This window comes from Centropristis striata, chromosome 13, assembly GCF_030273125.1.
Source record: "Centropristis striata isolate RG_2023a ecotype Rhode Island chromosome 13, C.striata_1.0, whole genome shotgun sequence".
NCBI lineage: Eukaryota > Metazoa > Chordata > Actinopteri > Perciformes > Serranidae > Centropristis > Centropristis striata.
Window position 1 is genome coordinate 90,062 of NC_081529.1, and position 27,750 is coordinate 117,811.

Here is a 27,750-nt window from a genome sequence, read left to right on the forward strand (position 1 = left end):
GCTCTTAAATTAAACTCTTATCAGCTATTTTTGTTGTTATCATTATATTTGTCCAAACAAATGAACCTTTAGTTGAACCAGACATTAAAATGAACAAGATGTTGAAGAAAACAAGGATGGTCTTATATTTTTTTCCATGACTGTATGTTATGTTTATATTTTTTATGTGTCTAGGTTTTGGCTTTAAGATCTTAAGTCATTTATCAATCAAAGATGAAAAACATTTGATGTTTCAGGCTCTTAACCTGTGAGGATTTGTTGCTTTTCTCTGATTTGTGTCACTGTTCAATAAATATGTTTGAGTTTTGGACACAAGATGTGAAGACAATGTGAAGAAGTGATTCACTTTTTATAACTTCCTGTTGTTTTCACTGGTGGAATGTTGCCAATAAGGAGAAATGAGTTGCTCAATCTCTTCTGAGATCAGTTTAATCTTCTCATATTCAGATAATTTATCTTGTTTTAAGAGTTAATTTCTTATTTTAAGTGTTCAACATGCTTATTTCTAGATTTAATAATCTTAATTTAAGAAATCTTGTCAAGGTAAATTATCTGTCTATCTGATTAACTAACCAAAAGTGACACACAAAAAACAAAATGATCAAAAAAGGATGTAAAATGACAAAAAGGACACAAAATTACTAAAAAATGATGTAAAATTACAAAATAAATATGTCAAAAAAGGATGTAAAATGACAAAAAGGACACAAAATTACTAAAAAATGATGTAAAATTACAAAATAAATATGTCAAAAAAGGATGTACAATGACAAAAAGGACACAAAATTACTAAAAAATGATGTAAAATTACAAAATAAATATGTCAAAAAAGGATGTAAAATGACAAAAAGGACACAAAATTACCCAAAAAAGACTTCCAGTAGTGATGTCATCCTTATTTTAAGTGTTCAACATGCTTATTTCTAGATTTAATAATCTTAATTTAATAAATCTTGTCAAGGTAAATTATCTGTCCATGCAGCAAGATCATTTCCCTCAGATTTACTGTTTGATCTGGTTTTAGACCTTTAGATTTACTGTTTGATCTGGTTTTAGACCTTTAGATTTACTGTTTGATCTGGTTTTAGACCTTTAGATTTACTGTTTGATCTGGTTTTAGACCTTTAGATTTACTGTTTGATCTGGTTTTAGACCTTTAGATTTACTGTTTGATCTGGTTTTAGACCTTTAGATTTACTGTTTGATCTGGTTTTAGACCTTTAGATTTACTGTTTGATCTGGTTTTAGACCTTTAGATTTACTGTTTGATCTGGTTTTAGACCTTTAGATTTACTGTTTGATCTGGTTTTAGACCTTTAGATTTACTGTTTGATCTGGTTTTAGACCTTTAGATTTACTGTTTGATCTGGTTTTAGACCTTTAGATTTACTGTTTGATCTGGTTTTAGACTAAACACCTTTTTACAGTGTAAACACATTCCAGAGGTAAATATTGGACATCAACCACATTAATTTGATCTTTAGCTGACAACAAAACGACACATAATTGTTCATCTTTACCTTAAAAAAAGTGAGTTTCTGTTATGTTAGAGGTTGAGTAATAATGTTTACCTGTACTGAGCCTGGTTGTCTGGTGGTGACACAGACACCTGCTGGTTGCTAGGCTGGTTGCTAGGGGATCAGGTGACAGAGGGGGGTCAGGATCCTGGAGATCGTCTCTATCCAGGAAGAGTGAGGAGGGCCCACTCTGTCTTCTACTATCTACATGTCTTTTATCCAAAGCGACGTACATTTGAGAGATAATACAACACAAGCAAGACTGAAGTCAAGAAACAAAACAAGAATAAACAAGAATAAGTGGCAAATATTACGTTGAGTCCAGTTAGGATATAAGTGCTTTTAGGACAAAAGTGCAGGTGTCCTGTGTTGATTATGTGTGCAGGTGATCAGTGAAGAGTTGGTCTTCAGCCTCTTTTTGAAAATTGAGAGGGATTCAGCTGATCGTATGGAGTTTGGAAGGTTGTTCCACCACCTATAGGGCTCTACAGAGGAGAAGAGTCTGGTTGGAGACGTAGAGGCCTTCAGGTGGAGGAACCAGACGTCTTTCACTGGAGGAGCGTAGTGGACAGGAGGGTTGGTGGAGCTGAACAAAGGAGTTCAGATATGTCGGAGCTGTTCCTGTTGCTGTTTTGTAGACAAGAGACAAGGCTTTAATGTGATGCTGCTGAGTCCAGGAGCCAGTGCAGAGAGATGAGGAGTGACATCAGCTCTCCTGGGCTGGTTGAAGACCAGACGGATCATCTGCAGAGGCTTGGTGGTGCAGCAGGAAGACCTGCCAGCAGAGAGTTGCAGTGGTCCCAACGAGATGTCACGAGGGCCTGAACCAGGAGTTGTGTCTCGGTCAGGTAGAGTCTGATCTTCCTGATGTTAATAATAATAATAATAATAATAATAATGCATTTTATTTATAGGCGCCTTTCAGGACTCTCAAGGTCACCTTAAAATAAACAATTAAAAACAAAACAATAATAATAAAACAGCAATGGCAGTAATAATAAACAACAATGAAACACTTACAAATTAGAACAATAAAAACAACAATGACAGTAATAATAAACAATAAACAATAAACAACACTGAAACAATACAGAGAAAAATTGTAATTTAAAAATGATGAATATTTTAGGGATAGGCTAGTCTGAACAGGTGTGTTTTGAGATGTGACTTGAAAGTTGACAGTGTTGTTAGAGAGCGGATGGACTGACGGAGTTTGTTCCAGAGTCGGGGGGCAGAGCAGCTAAAAGATCGTAGTCCCATTGTGGCTAAATGGGCGGAAAGGGTGGAGAGGAGTGAAGCAGAGGAGGTCCTGAGTGTACGGCAGGTTGTGGAGGTCTGAAGGAGCTCAGTGAGGTGTGATGGTGCAAGGTTGTGGAGGGCTTTGAATGTGAGGAGCATGATCTTGAAGTTAATACGGAGGTATTATATATAGGTGTTGTACAGGGAGAATCAACAAGATCTGGCAGTTGAGGATATATGCGTCTTGAAGACCAGTTGGTTATCAATCATGACTACCAGGTTCTGTGCAGAGCTTGCTGCTCAAGTTGCATGAATCCAAGCTGAAGACTGATGGGCTGATGTGGGGCTGGTTGGCCGGGATGACTAGAAGCTCCGTCTTGGAGCGGTTGAGCAAGTCTTCCCATGTGGTTCCCACCTGATCACTTTCAGTACCAGGTCTCCTTATGTTTTTGTTTTGTGGCTGAAAGATTGTTTGTGAAGATCAAGATCAAACTTTTTTTTGTTTTGTTGAAAATGACACTCATACAAGGAAATACAAATATAGTTAATACAGTATATTCATTCATTAAACCTTTGTATACAAGACAGTAAATGCTTAACAAATCAACCATTCAGACCGATATGAAAAATTGCAAATGAGATGAACTTGATGGTTATGTAGGGCATCAAATGAGCAAAAATGTGATTTTCAAAACAACTAATGATCCCCTGAAGCCAATTAAATATGACTTGTAACTCTTGTGGATTTAAGTTGATATTTTAAAAAATTGTATAACGGTAAAGTACTTAGTTTTGAAGGTTGCTCTTTAAATTAAAGTTAGATAAATATAGATAATAAAAGTTATTTTTACTTACCTCAGATGGAACCACTTCAGGTTCAGGTTTAGTCAATGATGGACACAATAAAAAAAAAAGTAAAATCAGCTTTCCTACTCACATTTTCTTCCCCTTAACACCATTTTAAGTCAATCTGTTAAAATTGTAAAATTGACCAAATATGAAGAAATATGAAAGCAGATGTTTCATCCATGATAGACAATATTTTTGTCAGCTTGGGTCTTGACGAGTTATTTTTTACATTTATTAGATGACTTGGACATGTTCAAGCTGAGCAATAAAACGGTCTAATTCATCTCTAAATGCAAAAAAAACCCCAAAACACATTTAACTTCCCATCACCTCAAAAACAGAAGAAAAAAAAAGAAACCAATCAAAGAAAAATCAAATTGAATGCAAAATGAAGCAACGCACACACAAAATAAAAACAAACAACACCTTTATTTTCAACATTTGGACATTTAAAATCTTATAAAACACAGTAAATAACTACCAAAGCTCCTTTAATAGTCATGATCACAAGCCACAAGCTTCCAATAGAATACTGGAGTTATTATTAGTAACGCTTTATATTAAGCTCCTGGTAATAACCATTAATAACAAGTAATAAGACCTTACAAGATGCTTATTAACATTATTGTGTGTTTATAAGCTTATATAAGTGTTAATAATGGCATTACAAACACCCATGACCCACCCATTATGTCTTTGCCATGCCTTTATTCATCTTATTTTGTTTGCTTATTGATATTAAAATATACTTTATTGCTCATCTATTATAAGTTAACTATAAGTTAACTATGCTTTTTGCAACTACCGGATCTAAAGCGAGAACAATGCCTTATTACTTGTTAATTACTGGTTATTAAGGACCTTATTACCTGTTAATTAATGGTTAATAAGGACCTTATTATAAAGCGTTACTATTAATCTCTAAACTAGAGCTGCAGCAGTCTGCTGCTGTGTGAAGTTAACACTTTATATTTTATAACTTTATGTTCTTCACACATCACAGGAAGCAGCTATACAACATTCACAGGCCACGCCCATATATGGAGAGTTTGGTTGATATTGTAGCGAACACTTGTTACACCCGCAAACGTAATAAACCACAAACTTAATAAATATCTGCAGCTTTTAATGCAATAATCCCACAAACGTACACTGTAATAAATTATTCTGTAGTCATTTAATTTTACTTAATATATTTGATAAAATGTATTAAATATAAATGATTTTGAGGCAGTTGTTTAAGCAACTTTAATATAAAATGTTTGAGATAGAATCTACTTATTTTGATCACATTAAATATAATCTTTATGTGTTTGTAATTCTAAATCAAGAGAATTTTGAATGAATCCAACAAATAGAATTAGTCCGTTTTTAATTTTTAGTTGTTATTAACTCAACTTGTAACATAGTTAGATTTAATTAATAATATTGCCTGCAATCTGTTGCCTCTATTGTATTGTTTGTTGTATTGTTGTTTATCTTTTTTACAGTTTAATATCTGCTGCTACAAACATAACACGATATTTACCACAAATATAATAACTGTTAGGTTTGCAGGGACTTATTATGTTTGTGGGGAAGTGAAAATATTCAACTTTCAATATTGTAATAAGTTCCCACAAATGTAATAACACTATTAATAATGGTTGTTGTTGTTTGTTTGCCTATTAGGGTTGTCAAAAGTATCGATACTCAAAAAAGTATCGATACTAAAACATTGTATCTGGGTACGATACTCATTTTAAAAAGTATCGATGCTGATCGATGACTGAAAAGTGTTATTTTCTCTCTTGAAGCAGAGAAAAGTCGACTCATCAAGCTTTCCTAATATTATGCACAGCAACAAAATATAAACCAGATCAAACAGTAAATCTGAGGGAAATGATCTTGCTGCATGGACAGATCATTTACCTTGACAAGATTTATTAAATTAAGATTATTAAATCTAGAAATAAGCACGTTGAACACTTAAAATAAGAAATTAACTCTTAAAACAAGATTAATGATCTAACACTTCTAAATCTAAAGTTTTTTTAAGCTTATCTTATTTTAAGGACAATTTTTTTCTGTTTTTCGGGGGAAAAAAACTGTTTTCCAGAGTATTTTTTCCCTGTTTTTCTGACATTTTTTATGTTTTTCTGCTTTTCTGACTAATTTTTTTTTCTGCTTATCCGTCTAATTTTTTCTGCTTTTCTGTCTAACTTTTTTCCTGTTTTTCTGACAATTTTTTCAGTTTTTCTGACTATTTTTTTCCTGTTTTTCTGTCCCATTTTTTAGATTTTTTAAACTTTAGATTTAGAATTGTTAGATAATTTATCTTGTTTTAAGAGTTAATTTCTTATTTTAAGGGTTCAACATGCTTATTTCTAGATTTAATTTAAAAAAAAGGCAGAAAAACTGAAAAAATTGTCAGAAAAACAGGAAAAAAAATTAGACAGAAAAGCAGAAAAAATTAGACGGATAAGCAGAAAAAAAATGTAGTCAGAAAAGCAGAAAAACATAAAAAAAATAGTCAGAAAAACAGGGAAAAAATACTCTGGAAAACATATTTCTTTTCTCTCAGAAAAACAGAAAAAAATTGTCCTTAAAATAAGATAAGATAAAAAAACTTTAATTTAGAAGTGTTTGATAATTTATCTTGTTTTAAGACTTAATTTCTTTTCTTTATTAAGTGGTCAACATGCTTATTTCTAGATTTACTAAATATTGTTGTAATTGTTGTTGTTTATTGTATTTATTTATTTTCTGCACTCCCTCAGACCTGAAGCTTGTTATCATAGCTGCAGTTTCTTTTTGCACAACTGTTTTTATTATAAATATTTAACCTGTGGTTCTGTTTATTTTTACATGTTGCATTTTTCTTGTTAATAAAAATATTTCTGTTAAATTTTGGGGTCTTTGTTTTTATCCTGGTGGTATCGAGTATGGAATATTTTCCTGAGTATCGGTATCCAGTTGAACATTTTAGTATCGTGAATCAACAAACAAACAACAACAACCATTATTAATTGCGTTATTACATTTGTGGGAAATCTCGTGTTACGTTTGTGGAAAATTATTTAAGTTTGTGGGATTATTGCATTAAAAGCTGCAGATTTTTATGCCGTTTGTGGGATTTATTACATTTGCGGCTGTTCCAAACGTTGTAAGGGTAATAACAGTGAGGTTTGCAGTTAAACTCCCCTTTTAACAGCATTTTCTATTTCTAAACAGTCCCAATATTGACCCATAATCAGTGTATTGATTAGCAGCTGACAGAGACTCAACATGTTCTGATGTGGACGGAGGCAGCAAACAGGATTTTAGCCACTTTAAAATAAATCTTTTTCAGTTTTAATGCACTTTGCATTTTGTTTATTTTACTTAAATTGACCAATAATAATAAAAAAAGTATGAAAATGACATATCAATGTGTTGGTCATGAGTTTCCTTAAAAGGTGGGAGAAAAAAAAAGTTAATATTTTTTTTTCTACGTGTCCTAAAACCAGTCTGATGTCATGGGGTCCTTTTGAGCCCTGAGGACCATCAGGCTGCTATAAAAGTGTATAAAACACATAAAAAAATGTAATTTAAATTAATGAAATTAATATGATATATAAAGGATGCAGAGGGGAACATATGCTGAAGATTTCAAGCAATTCTATGAAAATTAAGCTTTATTAATGGTCTGAAGAAAATGATTTGGGGTCAAAAAGGAGCCAAGAGGACTGAAGGAGGGTTAAACTGATTTTTTTGTCTTTCTGGTGGCTAAAATACATTTTTCTGCTCCTCTAGTAGCTGTTTAGTCTCTCTGCCAGCTGTAAATCATACACAAATTATGGATAATAACCTCATACAACCCTACTTTAAAAAATCTGAACTATAAATCCTTTAAATCCATCATTTTGTTTGATTTTAACGTCACTTCAAATCATAAAATTCACATGAAAATAACTGAAACCTAAACTAGAGGCCAAAAGTCTGGAAGCAAGATCAAATTAATACAAAATAAAAGATCATAGTGTCATTGCTAAACTTTGCAACAAAATAAAGGTGATTATTGTATAAAGAGTCACTTAATAGAACACATGTTGACTCTAATTCTCAGCTCTTTGGGTTTTTATTGCTTAATTCCTTCATGTAGAAATCTGAACTCTTGTTTCTTTTGTCACAGATATGAACACAGTTGAGATTTAGAATATTAATGATATGAATCTGTATTTCAAAAAGGAAATAAATGCGACTGTTTCCTTCCTCTTTGGGCTTTATCACTGTTGCATCTAATTCACCAAACTTACTGTGAAGAAGCTGCAGGAAAGACGTAATAAATGTCTCATCTTCTTCCCTTTACACTGTCAAATGTTTGTAGAAATAACAGTAAAAAACTGTCAAATTATATTAGAAATACGGCATAAAATTACTGTATATCACCATAGAAAAAAAAGATCATCATTGCTAAACTTTGTAACATAATAAAGGTGATTATTCTATAAAAAAGTTACTTATTAGAAGACATTTTGACTGTAATTATCAGCTCTTTGGGTTTTTATTGCTTAGACTTTGTGTTTCCTTCTTTCTTTAACCCTTTATAGGGCGAATAACTATATTTATTAACTTCAGTGGAAATCCAAAATGAGGTCTCCATGATTTCTCTCAGCTAATCAGCAAAGATCAGACTAGAACTTGACTAATATTTCGAGAAAAAAGTTGCAAATTCACTAGATCAAAGTGGCAAATCTACAAGAAAAAAAGTGGCAGATTTAAGAGATTTAAAGTGGCAAATCTACAAGAAAAAAGTCACAGATTTAAGAGATTTAAAGTGGGAAAAAACTACTTTTTTCTTGCAGATTCACCACTTCAAATTTCACAAATCTGTGCATTTTTTTCTCGTAGATTTGCCACCTTAATCTAGTGAATTTATTTCTATAAATATGACCCTAACCCAAAATTACATATCAATGTGTTGGTCATGAGTTACCTTAAAAGGTGGAAAAAAAAAAGTTGTTAATATTTTTTTCTACATGTCCTAAAACCAGTCTGATGTCATGGGGTCCTTTAGAGCCCTGAGGACCATCAGGCTGCTATAAAAGTGTATAAAACACATAAAAAGTTGCAAATTCACTAGATCAAAGTGGCAAATCTACAAGAAAAAAGTGGCAGATTTAAGAGATTTAAAGTGGCAAATCTGCACGGAAAAAGTTGCAGATTTACGAGAAAAAAGTGGGAAAATGCAACTTTTTTCTTGCAGATTCACCACTTCAAATCTACAAGAAAAAAATGCGCATATTTATGAAATTTGAAGTGGTGAATCTGCAAGAAAAAAGTTGCATTTTCCCACTTTTTTCACGTAAATCTGCAACTTTTTTCTCCCAGATTCACCACTTTAAATCTCTTAAATATGCACATTTTTTTGTCGTAGATTTGCCACTTTAATCTAGTCAACTTTTTTCTCAAAATATTATTTTCGTATGTTGTTTTTTTTACACATTCTGGCTGTATGTAATATCCTCCAATATTCTCTAGGGTTGAAATTTGGAATTTGCAAGTATTTCAATGAGTGTCCTATTAAGGGTTAATGTATAAATCTGAACTCTTGTTTCTTCTGTCAGAGATATGAACACAGTTGAGATTTATTGGGGTTTTTGGATCCAAACTCTCAAAAGACAAAGAGATAAAGAGAATAATGCAAACTGGGATTTGTTTTTTTTTTTACTCTTGAACTGAAGTTGTGACTCTTCCTAATCACAAATTTACTAGATTAAAGTGGCAAATCTACAAGAAAAAAAGTCGCAGATTTAAGAGATTTAAAGTGGCAAATCTGCGCGAAAAAAGTTGCAGATTTATGAGAAAAAAGTGAGAAAATATAACTTTTTTTCTCCCAGATTCACCATTTTAAATCTCATAAATCTGCACATTTTTTTTCTCGTAGATTTGCCACTTTAATCTCGTAAACTTTTTTCTCAAAATATGATTGTCTAGGGTTGAAATTTGCAAGTATTTCAATGAGTGTCTTATTAAGGGTTAATGTATAAATCTGAACTCTTGTTTCTTGTGTCAGAGATATGAACACAGTTGAGATTTATTGGGATTTTTGTCTCCAAACTCTCAAAAGACAAAGAGATAAAGTGAATAATGCAAACTGGGATTTGTTTTTTTACTTTTGCACTGAAGTTGTGACTCTCAATGGAAGAAAATGGTTCAATTCAATAAAGGTAAAGTCTGATCATGTAATAAACACACCCAGAAATACACACAATACACACTGGTTTTATAAGAAGACACTGTGAACACAACATTTAAGTTGCTTCCAGACTTTTGTCCTGTAGTTTAGATGATAAAACAAGAGAAATCACTATTTCTTCTCCTTCCAGTGAGCTGGCAGTGTGTTCTATCTCTGCTCTACAGTAAAAAGAGACAAATCTCCATGCAAAGTTCTGCAGATTCTACCGTCTGTAGACCTCAAGACACAAGTTTGTACTCAGCTACCAATCTTAATATCAATGATTGCTGATTTTTAGGAGTCCATGGTATTAAAATAAAGGATTTCAGTGATAATACCAGTTCACAGGCCACGACTCATGAGGCACGGAGCTCTCACTGCAGGAAATATGTGTTTAAAAACCAGATAAAAACAGTAAATCTGAGGGAAATGATCTTGCTGCATGGACAGATAATTAACCTTGACAAGATTTATTAAATTAAGATTATTAAATCTAGAAATAAGCATGTTGAACACTTATTTGGTTCTTACCAAGAAAAAAACAACTTTAGATTTAGAAGTGTTAGATCTTTTATCTTGTTTTAAGAGTTAATTTGTCAAAAAATTGTCAGAAAAACAGAAAAAATAGTCCGAAAAACGGGAAAAAACTCTGGAAAACAAAATTTTTTTTCAGAAAAAACAGAACAAAATTGTCCTTAAAATAAGATAAGATTAAAAAACCTTTAGATTTAGAAGTGTTAGATCATTAATCTTGTTTTAAGAGTTAATTTCTTATTTTAAGTGTTCAACATGCTTATTCCTAGATTTAATAATCTTAATTTAATAAATCTTGTCAAGATAAATTATCTGTCCATGCAGCAAGATCATTTCCCTCAGATTTACTGTTTTATCTGGTTTTTAAAAACCTTTTCTTTTTCTTTCTGCAGTGCTCTTTTGAAGCTGCCAGTGTAGTTTTTGTGGGTTATGAAGAACAGAAACAGTCCAATCTCTAGCAGGCTGCAGGGAGAGTGGAGATGAAGAAGGCATGTATATGAGGGTCAGAAGGTAAACATGGTGTGTATTATCATGTATTCAGTAGCAGGAGGAGGAGCAGGAGGAGGTCAGAGGGTCTGGACGATGACGGGGTACAGTAGAGACATGTGCTCAGCTCCTCTGATGGGCAGCTGGTGTGTGGTGTAGTAGTGGATGACCTCGGGGATGGTGGAGAACGGAGGACTGTTCTCTCCCAGGACGTAGCGCCCGTCTGACGACTGCACGAACTTCATGTGCATGAAACCTTTACAGCTCCTGGTAGAGAGACACACAGAGAAACAGAGAGAAGGAAGAAGAAGAAGTTTTTTATGAATTGCTAAAACACATTTTTCGAATTCTCCTGTTATTTTTTTTCAGAATTCTAAACACAAAACTCTTTTCTCAAAACCTCTGACTCTTTTAGAAAAATTATACAATCGCCTCAGAATAGTTTGACCTGTTGTCAAAACCAAACAATGTTGTCACATCTTGAACTAATTAGTCAAAGTAGAAAAAACTCCTGAGCATCATTACAGCAGGGGTCTCAAACTCTAATTACCTGGAGGCAGTATCAAAATGAGCAAAAAAAAAGACACAAAATTACCAAAAAATAAAAAAGAAATTATTTAAAAAAGACACAAAATGACCCAAGAAATACACAAAATTACTCAAAAAGATAGCCTGGCTAACACCAGACTATTCTCAAATGAGGTCTAGTCTGGGAACCAGCCGTTCATTTCTCCGTAGAGGAGGTGTGGTTTACGATCCTCCGGAGCCGTTTATTGGGCGCTTAGAATGTCTATCAAAGCGTCTGTAGGTAGCTCTTAGCCAATCAGATCAGTTATACCAGATGACGTAGTAGAGCAACAGAGATGGATGTTTGTTGTGTGTGTGTCTGTGAGAGAGTGTTGCTGCTGCTTTGCTTCTCCAGTTCTCGCTTTCTGCAAGATTATTTATTTTCACGCTTTATTCCCCCTCATGTCATTCAGCCACACACATCCACTGATTTTATGGGCAATAAACAAGCTGCTGCGGGTCTCTGGGGGCTCCGCTGTGAGACCTTTCGTCTTTCAACTTTCGCTCTAAACTATTTAAAACACCGTCTACAGCTAAAGAGAGTTTCGCGTCTGCAGCAGCCATGTTGGATCCGTAAGAAAACTACAAAACTACAAGCTTCCGTCTGTCGGGTAGTACGCGTCATCGTCAGGCAGTCTGGGTATACCCCAGTGTTGTTTTCGTCAACGATGACAATGACGAAATCATTTCGTTGACGCCACTTTTTTTCATGACGATAACAAGACGGTGACGAGATAAACATGGCTCTTTGATGACTAAAACATGACGAGACTTGTGTGAGTTTTCGTTGACGAGACGAGAATGGACGAAAATGTTAGCGGGTGGTCTGTCAGACGTTTGAAATGCATGACATCTCTGCTTATTGTGCCTGTCAATTAAAACCTCAAAAGTATCTGCTGCTGCATTCTGTCCTTGTTTGGGCACGCCCACCACCTGCATGCAGCGCACCACGTGCTCAGCACGTCACACTGTTTTCATTCATCACAGACAATGGACCATGATGGCGGCAGTTTCAACACAGGGGCTTGGTGGTCGCAAACGTAGAGACGACATATGGGTGTATTTTAAATATAACCCAGCAGAAAATAAAACGGAGTGTATTGTGAAGGAAGATGGTGACAAATGTGGCCACAAAGTAGGCGGAAAAAATACGACCAACCTTAAGCGGCACCTGAAGGCTCGCCACAAGGATATTTTTTCAAAGGTAAGTTACAAGTGTTGTTAACATATCTTATAGCCTACTTAACGTTACAATGTTACTCGACAATCGGCTCATGATAAATTTCATAGTAAGCTTATAAATTAGTAAGTTTTCCACATACTCCTGGCGCAAATGGGCTGCTAACTTCAGGCTAAAAATAGCTTTTGTTATGCTAACGTCAATTCGTGTTACTTTAGCAGCATGTTTAGCCATGTTTACATTCAGTCAGTGACGGCGTGGTCATCTCTTTGTGTGTTTATGTTCTGTCAGCACGTAACTTGATATGTTAAACAGGTCGAGTTACTGTTATACATAGAGTCTGCTAGCTTTAGCCCTAAAAGCAGTTGTTGTGCAGTACAGTAAAGTACAGATGCATTATAATTTGGCCGCTGCTCAGAATTAAAGATCAGAAAGCTTGAGTACAGGGTCAGTTAATAAGCTGTGTATTTTTGTTTTGCTTGTTTGATAGTTAAGACCATTCTATTTTCTTAACATGGTAGTATTTTGACTATTTTTCATAGTATTTTTAATGGTATACCTACATTTGATTGTTTTGTATTCAACTGTAAACCTTTACAGGAGGTGTACGTTGTATACAGAGATAGAGTAATTGTATCCCTTCTTTGTTTTTTCCTCAACCAGATCCCAGAGACCAGCACTCCTAAAGAGAAACCTGGTGGTCCAAAAAACAACAGGGCACAGTCATCTATCCCAGCAGCCTTCGCTACATTGTTTACATTATTTACAGGGTGGTCTTATTTATTTTGTTCCAAAAACTTAAGAACATGTTTGTTTCATACATCCAAGTATGTATAACTCTCTTGTATAACTTACAACCTACCTCACTGTACCTCAGGAATCTTTAATTATTTTATTACATTGTTTGCACAAGTTAGAGATGGAGTGGGGTTAGATGATGTCTGTTTTTACAAATAATGTTCTTCTTAATTGCACTGGCAGACAAGGCCAAGTTGAGCATATGTGTTCTTCATCCATCACTCATATTTTGGGCACGTGTATGTTCATTGTACTTTAGCAAATTCTGAGAAATAAAGCCACAATTGCCGAAGTAGAATGTTTTTGTTTTTGGCTTTTTTGGAGTAATTAACATTGATTCCACGGTTACCACTTTCTGTGTGTAATGCACAATCCTTAGATCAGAAAGTATTGCAGTTGGGTGGAAACCTTATATGTCTAAAACCATTCCTTTATTATTGTAATTATTGGTGAAAATAGCCGATCTGCAAGATCACAATGTGTTGAACTTATAGATCTGCTGCTATTTTCACAACTTGTGTGACACTGCCCAACCGCAATCTACAATACTTATTGACCTAAATTAATTTGTTAAAAGACTATACTTCTTTCTTTTCTTGACTAAAACTAGACTAAAACCTTTTTGATTTTTCGTCGACTAAAACTGGACTAAAACTATCACATATAGAAGTGACTAAAATTTGACTAAAACTAATAAGCATTTTAGTCCAAAAGACTAAGACTAAGACTAAATCTAAGACGGTTGTCAAAAACAACACTGGTATACCCAGGCTACAAAAAGACACAAAATGACTGAAAAAAAGACACAGAATTACCAAAAAAAGACACAAAATTATTTAAAAAAACACAAAATCACCAAAAAAGACACAAAATTACCAAAAAAAGACACAAAATTACCAAAAAAAGTAATTAAAGGGACCTTCCACACACAATACGGTAAAGTGCCATTCATATAAAACTCACATTAAACTTTCATATCAAGGTGGGGGCCACAAAATATCGTCCGAATGTACATATGTGGTAATCCTAAAGCTGGTTTAGAAAAACAAAACATCAGAACAAGACAATAACATTCTGATATCTGTCTGCCAGAGAACAGCTGAGTGAGTAACCACATCTGGAAGAAACATGGAGAGTTATCTGTGAGAAAACAAATTGATCAACACTATTCTGGGAATCAGAGACGAGGGGAAATGATTAAAATTGGTAGCATGAATTTGTTTAGACTTTTTAACACTCTTGGTCTTTACATCCTGAATCCATCTTCTATTGGTTGTAGTTTTGTAAATTACAACATGTTTTACCTTTTAATGAATGACGAAGAAACAAAAAGGAACAAAAAAGCTTCACACTACCAGCTGGAGTTAACAGCTTAAACTGCAGGGAGTCATGTAGTCAGAGTGTTTTTAATCTGGGATGAATCAGAGAACACACATGTTCTCTATCGACTTCTTCTTCTTCTCTTCGTGTCTTTCCTGTCAGCTCATCTATCTGCTCCACTCATTAATTACTACTGAGAGACTTTAGACTGGAACTGAATCCCTGAAGACCCTAAAAACATCTTATGTTTGTGATCCTTTATTATCTACAATTGTTTGTATTAAACATCACTATGATGCATTCACTGACACGCCATAAACAACTCTTTTAACACTGATTGATTATTGCATTGATTTGACTTTAATTGGCTGCAGACATTCAGCTCCGTCCAACCTAATTAAATCCCTGTCGACACTCGCTGCATCAAAAGGAGAACAGATGTGAGTTAGGAACGGTTCCCAGCATGAAGAGGATCAGACGGGAGAAAGAAAGAAAAACACTGGCTGAGAAAGGAGATGATGGGAAAATGGAAAACAATTAAAAAAAGTAGCCTCTGGGCTCATGGACCAGAACAAGACTGGAAACAGTTGACTGGGGTAGAATTCCCCTTTAGGAGATTGCAGTGGGGTTTCAAATGAAGACAGTATGAGAAGATTATTTTTAGAATCCCCCTGACAATAAATAGAAATTGTCTATGTGGTCAAAAGTGTTTTTTTCCAGCTGTGACTTCTGTCCAGGCTAAAACCATCCCATCTCCTAGTGACCTGGAGAAGTTATTCATGCTTTTATCTACTCAGAACTAGATTTTTGCAACTCGTATGTAGGTTTAGACTAGAGCTCATTGCGACGCCTATAACTTGTACAAAATGCTGCAGCTCGTCTTTTAACACAAAATGACTAAAAAAAGACACAAAAAGACACAATATGACTAAAAAAAGACACAAAATGTCAAAAAAAGACACAAAATGACCCAAAAAAGACAAAATGGTCAAAAAAGACACAAAATGTCTAAAAAAAGACACAAAAAGACCAAAAAAAAGACACAAATAGACACAAAATGACCATAAAAAGACACAAAATGACTAAAAAAGGAAAGACACAAAATGTCTAAAAAAAAAGACAAAATGACACAAAATGGCAAAAAAAAGGCACAAAATGAGAAGGCAGGATAGGTTTTGTGTTGTTTGTGTCTTTTTAAATTTTATCTTTGATTTTTTGTTGTTATTCATTTATGTAAGGTACTCTGGTCACCTTGGTTGTGTATAAGGTGCTCTACAAATAAATAAATAAAGGTGACTTTGACCTAGTAAACCTGCTCCAGCTGCCTCTGAGATGAGACATGCCCCGAGTGTTCAGTAAATAACTCTGTAAAAAGCAGAAATATAGGATACTTGTGACTTTAATGTGGCATGCAGCTGGACTGACCTGAGGGAGAGGGAGTAGTCGTTGCGGCAGGTCTGGCTGTTCCTCACCAGGTAGGAGCTCTCCTTACACAGCGTCAGCAGGCTCTCAGCCTCGGAGCGGCTCAGAGCTCCATGGTACCACCTGCAGGACCAAACAACACACACTTTACTCCTGATGCTTCACTCTTTAATCAAAGTGCACTAGTGTGAGTCACTTATAGTGTCACTAATACTATCTGTACATATCCTGGACATTTGGTGGAAAGACTCCTGTAAGTTTATTAGAGCTGCCAGAGCAGCTTGAAGGTCCCACCATGGAAATAATCCCACGTTTCTTTATTTCCTGTCCTGGAGCATGGATGGGACGTAAAAGACACAAATTATGACAAAAAGGACACAAATTATGACAAAAAAGGACACAAATTATGACAAAAAAAGATACAAATTATGACAAAAAAAGACACAAATTATGACAAAAAAAGATACAAATTATGACAAAAAAGGACACAAATTATGACAAAAAAAGATACAAATTATGACAAAAAAAGACAAAAATATGACAAAAAGACACAAATCTTGACAAAAAAAGACACAAATGACAAAAATACACAAATTATGACCCAAAAAAAGACACAAATTATGACAAAAAAAGATACAAATTATGACCAAAAAAAGACACTAATTATGACAAAAAAAGACACTAATTATGACAAAAAAGGACACAAATTATGACCCAAAAAAGACACAAATTATGACAAAAAAAGACAAATTATGACAAAAAAAGACAAATTATGACCCAAAAAAGACACAAATGACAAAAAAAGACACAAATGACAAAAAAAAGACACAAATTATGACAAAAAAAGATACAAATTATGACAAAAAAAGACAAAAACATGACAAAAAGACACATCTTGACAAAAAAAGACACAAATGACAAAAATACACAAACTATGACAAAAAAAGACACAAATTATGACAAAAAAAGACACAAATCATGTCAAAAAAGACAAATTATAACAAAAAAAGATACAAATTGTGACACAAAATACAAAATTCTGACGAAAAGACACAAATCTTGACAAAAAAAGACACAAATGACAAAAAAAGACACCAATTATGACAAAAAAAGACACAAATTATGACAAAAAAGACAAATTATGACAAAAAAGACAAAAATATGACAAAAAGACACAAATTATGACAAAAAGACACAAATCTTGACAAAAAAGACAAATTATAACAAAAACAGATACGAATTGTGACCAAAAATATACGAATTGTGACAAAAAAGACAGAATTATGACAAAAGGGACACGAATTCTGACAAATAAGACAAAAATGACAAAAAAGACAAACTTATGACCCAAAAAGACACAAATTATGACAAAAAAGATACGCATTAAGTGTACTGAAACAGTGAATGAAGACGACAGCAGCTAAATGTTCATTGCTATTTCTTCATCAATCAGATTTTTAAGTGAAACCATGAAGAGCCATTGTAATAAAAAGAGATTAAAGCCGGGGGACGTATAATTAAAGGAAACACAACTAAACCAAGCGCTGCCTTCATACGTGTGTCTGGAGTCCCAAAAGAAATTAAAGCTGATGTTTTCTTCTGATCGATATCAGACTGAAAAGTCATTTCCTAAACTGTTAAGATATAAAAAAAACATTGAAACTGGTTCCACTGGGGCCGAAAAACATATTACCACACTTTCTTTGTGACACACACACGCCATTAAAACATGGGGAGGAAATTAAAATGATGCACATTCATTCAAACATGACTATAATAATAATAATACGGCTGCTGTTGTTTACTGCTGCCTCACATATTAACTCAGCAGCATGTTTGCTGGAGTGACATCGCAGTTTTTGTTGATTAATGACTGTAATTAAGCTCAAAGTGTTTCTAGATTCTTTAACCCTTTGATGCTCAACATGGTCTAAAATGACCTGATATGTGTGAGTGTTTATGTTCTATATCTTTGCAATAAATTATTTTTATCATTCAGTATTCCAGGTTTTCCTCAATTAGTTTTTGATCATCATACATTCTCATTTTATGCTTTCCTTTATTCATTTTTTTAATAAAATCCATTTTTATGTCACTTATCTTCTAATGCACAACATGGGTAGTAGCTTGCTAAGCTAACTACTTAGCTAACTTCTTGGCCAATTATTCAGCTAAGTAGCTTGCTAAGCTAAATATTTAGCAAACTTCTTGGCTAAGAATTTAGCTAAGTAGCTTGCTAAGCTAAATACTTAGCTAACTTCTTGGCTAGGTTTTTAGCTAAGTAGCTTGCTAAGCTAAATACTTAGCTAACTTCTTGGCCAATTATTCAGCTAAGTAGCTTGCTAAGCTAAATATTTAGCAAACTTCTTGGCTAAGAATTTAGCTAAGTAGCTTGCTAAGCTAACTACTTAGCTAACTTCTTGGCCAAGTATTTAGCTAAGTACCTTGCTAAGCTAACTATTTAGCTAACTTCTTGACTAGGTTTTTAGCCAAGTAGCTTGCTAAGCTAACTACTTAGCTAACTTCTTGGCCAAGTATTTAGCCAAGTAGCTTGCTAAGCTAACTACTTAGCTAACTTCTTGGCTAGGTTTTTAGCTAAGTAGCTTGCTAAGCTAACTACTTAGCTAACTTCTTGGCTAGGTTTTTAGCTAAGTAGCTTGCTAAGCTAAATGCTTAGCTAACTTCTTGGCCAAGTATTTAGCTAAGTAGCTTGCTAAGCTAACTATTTAGCTAATTTCTTGGTTAAGTATTTAGCTAAGTAGCTTGCTAAGCTAACTATTTAGCTAACTTCTTGGTTAGGTTTTTAGCTAAGTAGCTTGCTAAGCTAACTACTTAGCTGACTTCTTGGCTAAGTAGCTTGCTAAGCTAACTACTTAGCTAACTTCTTGTGTAAATAGCTTGCTAAGCTAACTACTTAACTAACTTCTTGGCTAAAGTTTTAGCTAAGTAGCTTGCTAATCTAACTACTTAGCTAACTTCTTGGCTAAGTAGTTAGCTTAGCAAGCTACTTAGCCAAGTAGTTAGCTATGTAATAATACAAAAACATTTTTTCTTCATAAAGTATGAGAGGCAACATGGAAATAATGATCTGTTGTTATCAAAAACAAGATATTTAAAGAATACTTGGAATATTCAATCATAAAATAAGTTGATATCAAAACATAGAGCACAGAAACATACAGCAGCATTAAATAACATGAAGGGAATGAATTCGGGTCATTTTTTTTTAAAATTCAAGTTTTAATCCAAGGGGAAACACTCACATTTTTTGTGATTTATTCTACCTATTAAGCAATCTAAATTAGGAGGTTGTCAAGTTTGTCATTTAAAGTTGTTGTGTGAGGAAGATGAGCACTATATTTTTTATCAGTCTTTTTAAGATTGCAGATGTGTACTTACACTTGTCTCTCCAGTGGCATGTAGGGGTCGACTCTCTCCCCGAGGAGAGGAGGAGTGTCTCCAACCAGACGGAGGGTGGTGGAGTCGGCTGTGGAGGAACCAGGAACCTTCTTGGTGAGTCTGTTCTGCTCCGTCTGGACCCGAGACCGCTCCCTCTCTGCTCCTTCAAACTGGACTACAGTCACACACAAACGTACAACAGGTTAGTTTTCAATAGAGATGTTCCGATACCATTTTATCCCTCCTGATACCGATTCTGATACCGATCCTTGGCTTTCTTTTTTACTTTTTTACCCTTTTATTTGTCTTTTGTATCTCTAACTCTGTTTTGGATTGAGTTTTTATTACTATTTTATTCTATTGTTTTTACTGTTTTTAGTATTTTATTCTTTTTATTGTTTTTATTTATACCCAGTTGTGTATGATTTATTCTATTTTAATAACTGTACAGCACTTTGGTCAACTGAGGTTGTTTTTAAATGTGCTCTATAAATAAACTTTGACTTGACTTGACTTGACTTGACCGATCCGATACCAGTATGTTAACACCAACTTTAACTCTATGGGCTCTATGACCGGTCCGCGAGGAGCGGCGGGCTCCAGCAGGAGAAGCTGGAGGCAGGTGTACGTACCAGATCGGCTCGGGGTCCTTCAGATACTTTTAAGATATTTTTCACATGTCTGTGTGTATTTGTGTGGAAAGCTATTTAGTTTGTCGGAGTCGCCGTGCCGTAGCGTTTTGTGTGACGTAATTAGCGGCAGACGAAGGACCCCGAGCCAAAGGAAGTTTTCATGCACAAACCCTCATTATGGAAAACAAACGTAGAAATGCATATGATGCAGCTGTTAAGTTAAAGACAGTCAATCTGGCTGTAAAAGAAGCTTCCTCAAGCAGCCATCTCTTTCCCCACAATCCCCTCTGTGCACCAACCCTTACATATGGTAATTAAATATTAAAACACACCTTTTCTTGATTATATACCTGCAGATCTGAAAAATCTGCTGTTGATGGGTAGACGGTTTTCTGACTGGCGATTATGAGTGCCTATTGCGGACTGGAGACAAACTAGAACTGTATTTATTTATTTATTTTTTGCCTAACTTTGTATAGCATGTGCTGTCTGTCGGGATGGGGTTGGGGGAGGGCTTCTGTTTCTGTGTTTTGTATTGTTAATGTGTTTAAAAACAATAAAGTGTGTTTAAAAAAAACTAAAAAAAAACATCAAAACACCTGCGGCTTATAGTCCAGTGCGGCTTATATATGCACACATCATTCAATTAAGCTGCTGCGGCTTATACTCCAGTGCGCCTTATAGTGCGGAAAGTACGGTAAAATGTCTATAGTGCTAAAGGTGTTTGACCTGCTAAAGCTTTGGAGATGTTGTCCTTCTTCCACTCCCAGGGCTGGTCGTACTCATCAGCAGGCCTCTCGTCGTCCTGAGGCAGCCGGCTCTCTCTGCTGTCTGTCTGAGCCAGATTCAGCTGCTGAGCTGCTGGAGCAGCTCGCTGGTACAGACGAGTCCTCTCCTCGTACGGGTTATCGTACAGCTGGCCGCCATCGCTGCTCCCAGACCTGTTAGTCATCATGCTGTGCTGCAGTTCTGCACAGGAAACAGGGACAATATACGAGTTTCTGCATCATTTAAAGTCACAGGCAGGTAAAAAAGTGTGACTAATGCTCCCTAAACATCAGAAGACACCAGAAAAAAACCTGGAAAACTACCTGCTCCCCTCTGAAGACATCTAGTGTTTCTAGTTTCTAGTCTCACACTGAGGTTTTAGACAGACTGTTAATCTAGCAGGAAACTATTTATCAGACTACAACTAGATTCTTTTAGCAGTTTTTACATCATGCTCTTAGTAAAAACTGACTAAATGGAGGAGAAGCAGCTTTTGGCTCCAGCTGCTCTAGTGTGTGACTCAGTGGTTTGTGTTGAAAACAACAACAACAACAACAACAAGAGAAGAAGATTATTTATGACTTATTTATGTCTACATTTATTGATACATTTTAACTGGGTCTCCTTACTGTTCTCTTTACTAAGAAACATCTAAAGATATGACATATTACTATATTTTTATTGAGGCATTATTGTGATGTTCCTTTTTCCTGTGGAAGTGGTTTTACTGGCCGGTCTGGAACCAGTAAGGAACCGATCAGGAACAAGTCAGGAACCAGTCTGGACCCGGTCAGGAACCAGTCTGGAACCAGTCAGGAACCGGTCTGGAACCAGTCTGGAACCGGTCTGGAACCAGTCTGGAACCAGTCAGGAACCGGTCTGGAACCAGTCTGGAACCAGTCTGGACGCGGTCTGGAACCAATCAGGAACCGGTCTGGAACCAGTCTGGACCTGGTCTGGAACCAGTCAGGAACCGGTCTGGAACCAGTCTGGAACCGGTCTGGAACCAGTCAGGAACCGGTTTGGAACCAGTCTGGACGCGGTCTGGAACCAATCAGGAACTGGTCTGGAACCAGTCTGGAACCAGTCTGGACCCGGTCTGGACCCGGTCTGGAACCAGTCAGGAACCAGTCAGGAACCAGTCTGGACCCGGTCTGGAACCAGTCTGGAACCGATCTGGAACCGGTCTGGAACCAGTCTGGACCCGGTCTGGAACCAATCAGGAACCAGTCTGGACCCGGTCTGGAACCGGTCTGGAACCAGTCTGGAACCAGTCGGGAACCGGTCTGGAACCGGTCTGGAACCAGTCTGGAACCAGTCAGGAACCAGTCAGGAACCAGTCTGGAACCAGTCTGGAACCAGTCAGGAACCAGTCAGGAACCAGTCTGGAACCGGTCTGGAACCAGTCTGGAACCAGTCAGGAACCAGTCAGGAACCAGTCTGGAACCAGCTTTTAGTTTGAGACTGGAGAAATCTTTTGGTGCAATCCCAGTATATGTTGATTGCCAAGAACTAAAAATATGGAGCCAGAAAATATGGGAGAGAAAAAAATACGATATTAAAAAAGAATCTATGAACCAACCTGAGATAATGCGCTGAGCCTCAAAGGGCTCCATGTAGCTGCAGCAGTCTGCTGGTGCAGGTTTGGGCTCCCAGTTGGTTCTGCCTCTCGGGTCTGGACGCACATCAAACGGATCAGAGTAATCTGTGTCTCCGTCCAGCGCTGCCGGGGCCGAGGGGACCACCTGGACAGGGACAGGACAACTATCAGACTCTAAATAATGAGGCTGGAAATATATCTGTGATGTTAATCTATGTGTGAGAGACAGAAAATGAGTAAGGGATTAAGATAAAGACAAAGCAAGGGATGGAGGTGAAGCAAGAAATGCTGGAGTGAAATAAAGCAGAAGAGAAATAAAACCGTCCTTACAGGTTCTTCTTGGACCGTCACAGGACTGAGAGGGACTTTACAGCTGCCAAACTCCTGAGAGTCCACTTTAATTAGTCTGTGTTTAGGAGAAACCACTTTCACCTGAAACATGAAAAAGAAAACAAAACTTTAAACGCACAAAAATCACCTTCATACCAAGGTTATAATAGTTTTGGATTTTTAAAGTTTTAATTAGTTTTTATTTTTGGAAAATGCTTAGTTTTAGTTTAGTTTTTATTAGTTTTAGTTTTTTTGTAATGAGGTATTTGTTGGGTGTGAGATTCAAAAAAGTCACAGTAAATGTTTATTGTTTAACCTTTATTTCCTTTGTCTGATCCATCTCAGCCCCAATAAGTTTATTAAGTCATAAAACCAGATAGATGAAATAGATTTCATATCAACCAAAAAGGTTTACGGATGAAAAAAGCTGACAAAGACGAAAACCAAGGACATTTTCACTATAATTTTAGTTAGTTTGTAACCACAAAATACAGTTTTTTTAATGCAACTGCATATGTATTTACATTTTTAAAGTTTTATTGAACAACATTCTTAAATCAAAATTATTATTATTGTTTTTTTAAAAACTCTCGTTTTTATTTTTATTTCAGTTAACGAAAATGTTTTTTCAATTCTAGTTTTCGTAATTTCATAATAATAATCTTGTGTGTTTTTTGGGTCATTTTGTGTCTTTTTTAAATAATTTGTGTCTTTTTTTGGTCGTTTTGTTTCTTTTTTAAGTAATTTAGGGTTTTTTCTGTCATTTTGAGTCTTTTTGTGTCATTTTGTGTCTTTTTTGGTAATTCTGTATATTTTTGGTCATTTTGTGTCTTTTTTAAGTAATTTAGTTTTCATTATTTCATTAGTTTAGGTTAACTATAATAACCTTGCTTCATACTCATGTCAAAGAGATTTCCAGGAATGCTTTTATTTGTGTATTTGAGTGTAAAAACATTAATATCGTACCTCCAACCCGTTGGGCAGCACTGAACCAAACTCAGGGAACGAAGGAAGGCTCACTGTGGCGCTACAGGGGCTGAAACCACCATTCTGATGCTCCTTATCCGAGTGTTGATACGGGTCCTCGAAGTCCAGCTCCTTCTGAGCTCTGTAGGCCCTCAGGATCTCACTCTCGCTGTAATCCGGCCTCGGGGGCTGTGGAGGGTCACGCCTGGTGCCAAAGTTCAGGTAGTCCTTCAGCCACTTTGCCATGGATCTGGAGACGAAGAGGCAAATAGAGAGCTTAGAACGATTTAGGAGAACAAAGAGCATCTAACTAATCTGCAGGCTGGAAATATGATGGAGTCCCCCAGGGCTCAGTGCTGGGTCCCCTCCTGTTCATTCTCTACAGCAGGGGTCTCAAACTCGCGGCCCGCTGGCCAATTACAGCCCTCGTGATGATATTTTGTGGCCCCCACCTTGATATGAAAGTTTAATGTGAGTTTTATATGAATGGCACTTTACAGTGTTGTGTGTGGAAGGTCCCTTTAATTAATTTTTTTGGCAATAATGTGTCTTTTTTCAATAATTTTGGGTCTTTTTTTAAATAATTTTGTCTTTTTTTTTAAAAATTGTGTGTCTTTTTTAAATCATTTGTCATTTTGTGTCTTTTTTAGTATTTTTGTGGGGGTTTTTGTTGGTCATTTTGTGAGCTTTTTGATGGTCATTTTGTGTCTTTTTTAGTATTTTTGTGGGTTTTTTGTTGGTCATTTTGTGAGCTTTTTTTTGGTCATTTTGTGTCTTTTTAAAATAATTTTGTGTCTTTTAAAAAAAAAAAATTTCTTTTTGTTGGTCATTTTGTGTCTTTTTGTTGGTCATTTTGTGTCTTTTTTTGGTCATTTTGTGTCTTTTTTTGGTAATTTTGTGTCTTTTTAAAAAAAAAAATTTTCTTTTTGTTGGTCATTTTGTGTCTTTTTGTTGGTCATTTTGTGTCTTTTTGTTGGTCATTTTGTGTCTTTTTTTGGTCATTTTGTGTCTTTTTAAAAAAAATAATTTTGTGCCTTTTTTGGTAATTCTGTGTATTTTTTGGTCATTTTGTGTCTTTTTAAAATAATTTTGTGTCTTTTTAAAAAAAATGGTGTCTTTTTTAGTAATTTTGTGTCTTTTTGTTGGTCATTTTGTGTCTTTTTTTGGTCATTTTGTGTCTTTTTAAGTAATTTTGTGTCTTTTTTTGGTAATTCTGTGTATTTTTTTGTAATTTTGTGTCTTTCTTTAGTAATTTTGTGTCATTCTCATACTGCCTCCAGCGGCCCCCAGGTAATCTGAGTTTGAGACCCCTGCTCTACATACTCCGACTCAGCAACATCAAAGGTCGCCATGACCTCCACTTTCACTGTTACCCTGACGACATCCAGCTCTTCATCTCCACCAGAACCATCTCCAACGCCTCCCACTCCACACTGACCAACTGTCTCACCGATATTAAAACTTGGATGCAAGAAAACCTCCTAAAACTAAACTGTGACAAATCAGACATAATACTCATCGGCCCAAAATCCCTCACCAGAACCACTGACAGCTTCAGCAGCTCCACTCTGTCCCCCGAAATCAGCAACCTGGGAGTAACTTTTGATAACAACCTTTCTTTTGAGCACCACATATCCCATAATCACCCAAACTGCCTTTTTTCACATTGCCCGTCTCCGTCCATCACTCTCCTTCCCTGCTGCTGAAACACTGATACACGCCTTTCAGGACTAAAAACTTTTCTTTTTTAGCAAAACCTTTGGTTCCTCCAGTCCAAATGGTTTTTAGCTTGTGTATGTATGTACATATGTATACTTTTTCTTCTGTTTTTAGCTGTTTTATCCTTTTTATAATTAGACTGTTATGCTTTTAACCTGTAGCACTTTGAGATTTCATTTAATGTAAAGTGCATTACAAATAAAATGTATTATTTATTATTATTAACTTGGCTAGAGTCGGCTGATCCCAGCCATAGATAGATAGATATGTAGATAGATAGATAGATAGATAGATAGATATGTAGATAGATAGATAGATAGATAGATATATATGTAGATAGATAGATAGATAGATAGATATATATGTAGATAGATAGATAGATATGTAGATAGATAGATAGATATGTAGATAGATAGATAGATAGATAGATAGATAGATAGATAGATAGATATGTAGATAGATAGATAGATAGATAGATATGTAGATAGATAGATAGATATGTAGATAGATAGATAGATAGATATGTAGATAGATAGATAGATAGATAGATAGATAGATATGTAGATAGATAGATAGATAGATAGATAGATATGTAGATAGATAGATAGATAGATAGATATGTAGATAGATAGATAGATAGATAGATAGATAGATATGTAGATAGATAGATAGATAGATAGATAGATATGTAGATAGATAGATAGATAGATAGATAGATATATATGTAGATAGATAGATAGATAGATAGATAGATAGATAGATAGATAGATAGATAGATAGATAGATATGTAGATAGATAGATAGATATATATGTAGATAGATAGATAGATAGATAGATAGATAGATAGATATATATGTAGATAGATAGATAGATAGATAGATATGTAGATAGATAGATAGATAGATAGATAGATATGTAGATAGATAGATAGATAGATAGATAGATATATATGTAGATAGATAGATAGATAGATAGATAGATAGATAGATAGATAGATAGATAGATAGATAGATATGTAGATAGATAGATAGATAGATAGATAGATAGATAGATCCTTATGCTTTATAAAAGCTGTTGGCATCAATCAACAGGTCAGGCAAAAAAAGAAATAAAATAAGTGTCCAGCTTTGCTTTGTTCCACTGATAATAGAAGCTGAGAGGATTTATAACAACAGTCAACTGGCCAGCTGCTAACTCAGCAAATCACAGCATCCACTGACAATAGGTAGTTAGCATCAGGAGTTAGCATCAGGGTAGATTAATATCTCTCACCTTCACATATCAGCAGATTAAACATTAAATCATTCCCTTCACAACTACCAGCACCAAGATAAACAGTTGACACACACTGTGGTTATTTTTATTTATGACACAAAGAGTTAAAATAGTGGTACAAGTGATGGTGAATATCTGTAAACATGCCAAAGCTAAGTTAGCCTAGTTAGCCCAGTTAGCTCCGTTAGCCCCGTTAGCTCCGTTAGCCCCGTTAGCTCCGTTAGCCCAGTTAGCTCCGTTAGCTGCTAGCCGCTAACGGTCCTAACGGCCGTTCCTCCGTTATAAACTCACCCTCTCGGTGTCTTTCATTGACGGTTCCCGCTCCTGTTAGCTCTTTCTGCTCACCATCCGGCCTGTTCTCCTTTTTTAACGTTATCAAGGCTAAAAATAAAACCTCATTATCCGTGAAATCGGTCCTGCCACTGAGCCAAGCAGGTCAGCTAATGTTAGCTGGACCAGACCATAGACGGTATCAAAGGACCAGACCATAGACGGTATCAAAGGACCAGACCAGACAGTAGACCAGACCAGACCTGGAGCAGACTGTCTCCTGGCACGGCGCTGCCTTAAAGGGGAGGACTGGAATATTTCACTGGGTCGACATTAACTCTATGGAATCTTGGGCTATTTTCTCTATTTTTTAATCCTTTTTTCTTTTCGTGTCTTTGTAAGTCATTTTGGTCATTAGTGTCTTTTAAAAATTTTTTTTTTTTAACTAATTTTGTGTCTTTTTTGGTCATTTTGAGTGTTTTTTTAGTCTTTTGTGTCTTTTATTGGTCATTTTGTGTCTTTTTTTAGTAATTTTGTGTCTTTTTTTGGTCATTTTGTGTCTTTTTAAAAAAAAATTTTTTAACTAATTTTGTGTCTTTTTTGGTCATTTTGAGTGTTTTTTTTTTAGTCTTTTGTGTCTTTTATTGGTCATTTTGAGTGTTTTTTTAGTCTTTTGTGT

General features: G+C 35.4%; 1 protein-coding gene and 1 long non-coding RNA gene across 2 annotated transcripts; both read right to left on the reverse strand.

Moving 5' to 3' along the window:
• Window positions 1–4,015: 4,015 nt before the first annotated feature.
• Window positions 4,016–6,047, reverse strand: LOC131983630 (uncharacterized). The gene is made up of 2 exons (XR_009395474.1): window positions 4,467–6,047; window positions 4,016–4,433 (listed from the first exon to the last, which is right to left on the reverse strand). It is a non-coding gene; the product is annotated as an uncharacterized LOC131983630 (long non-coding RNA).
• A 4,361-nt stretch (window positions 6,048–10,408) lies between these two features.
• On the reverse strand, window positions 10,409–27,283 carry LOC131984168 (SH2 domain-containing adapter protein F-like). Its single transcript, XM_059349060.1, has 8 exons — window positions 27,093–27,283; window positions 23,807–24,056; window positions 22,841–22,942; window positions 22,493–22,655; window positions 20,872–21,111; window positions 19,511–19,685; window positions 16,115–16,234; window positions 10,409–11,091 (listed from the first exon to the last, which is right to left on the reverse strand). Exons 2-8 carry the CDS (start codon window positions 24,050–24,052, stop codon window positions 10,905–10,907), a joined length of 1,233 nt encoding a protein of 410 aa, XP_059205043.1. The 5' UTR covers window positions 24,053–24,056; window positions 27,093–27,283; the 3' UTR covers window positions 10,409–10,904.
• Window positions 27,284–27,750: the final 467 nt, after the last annotated feature.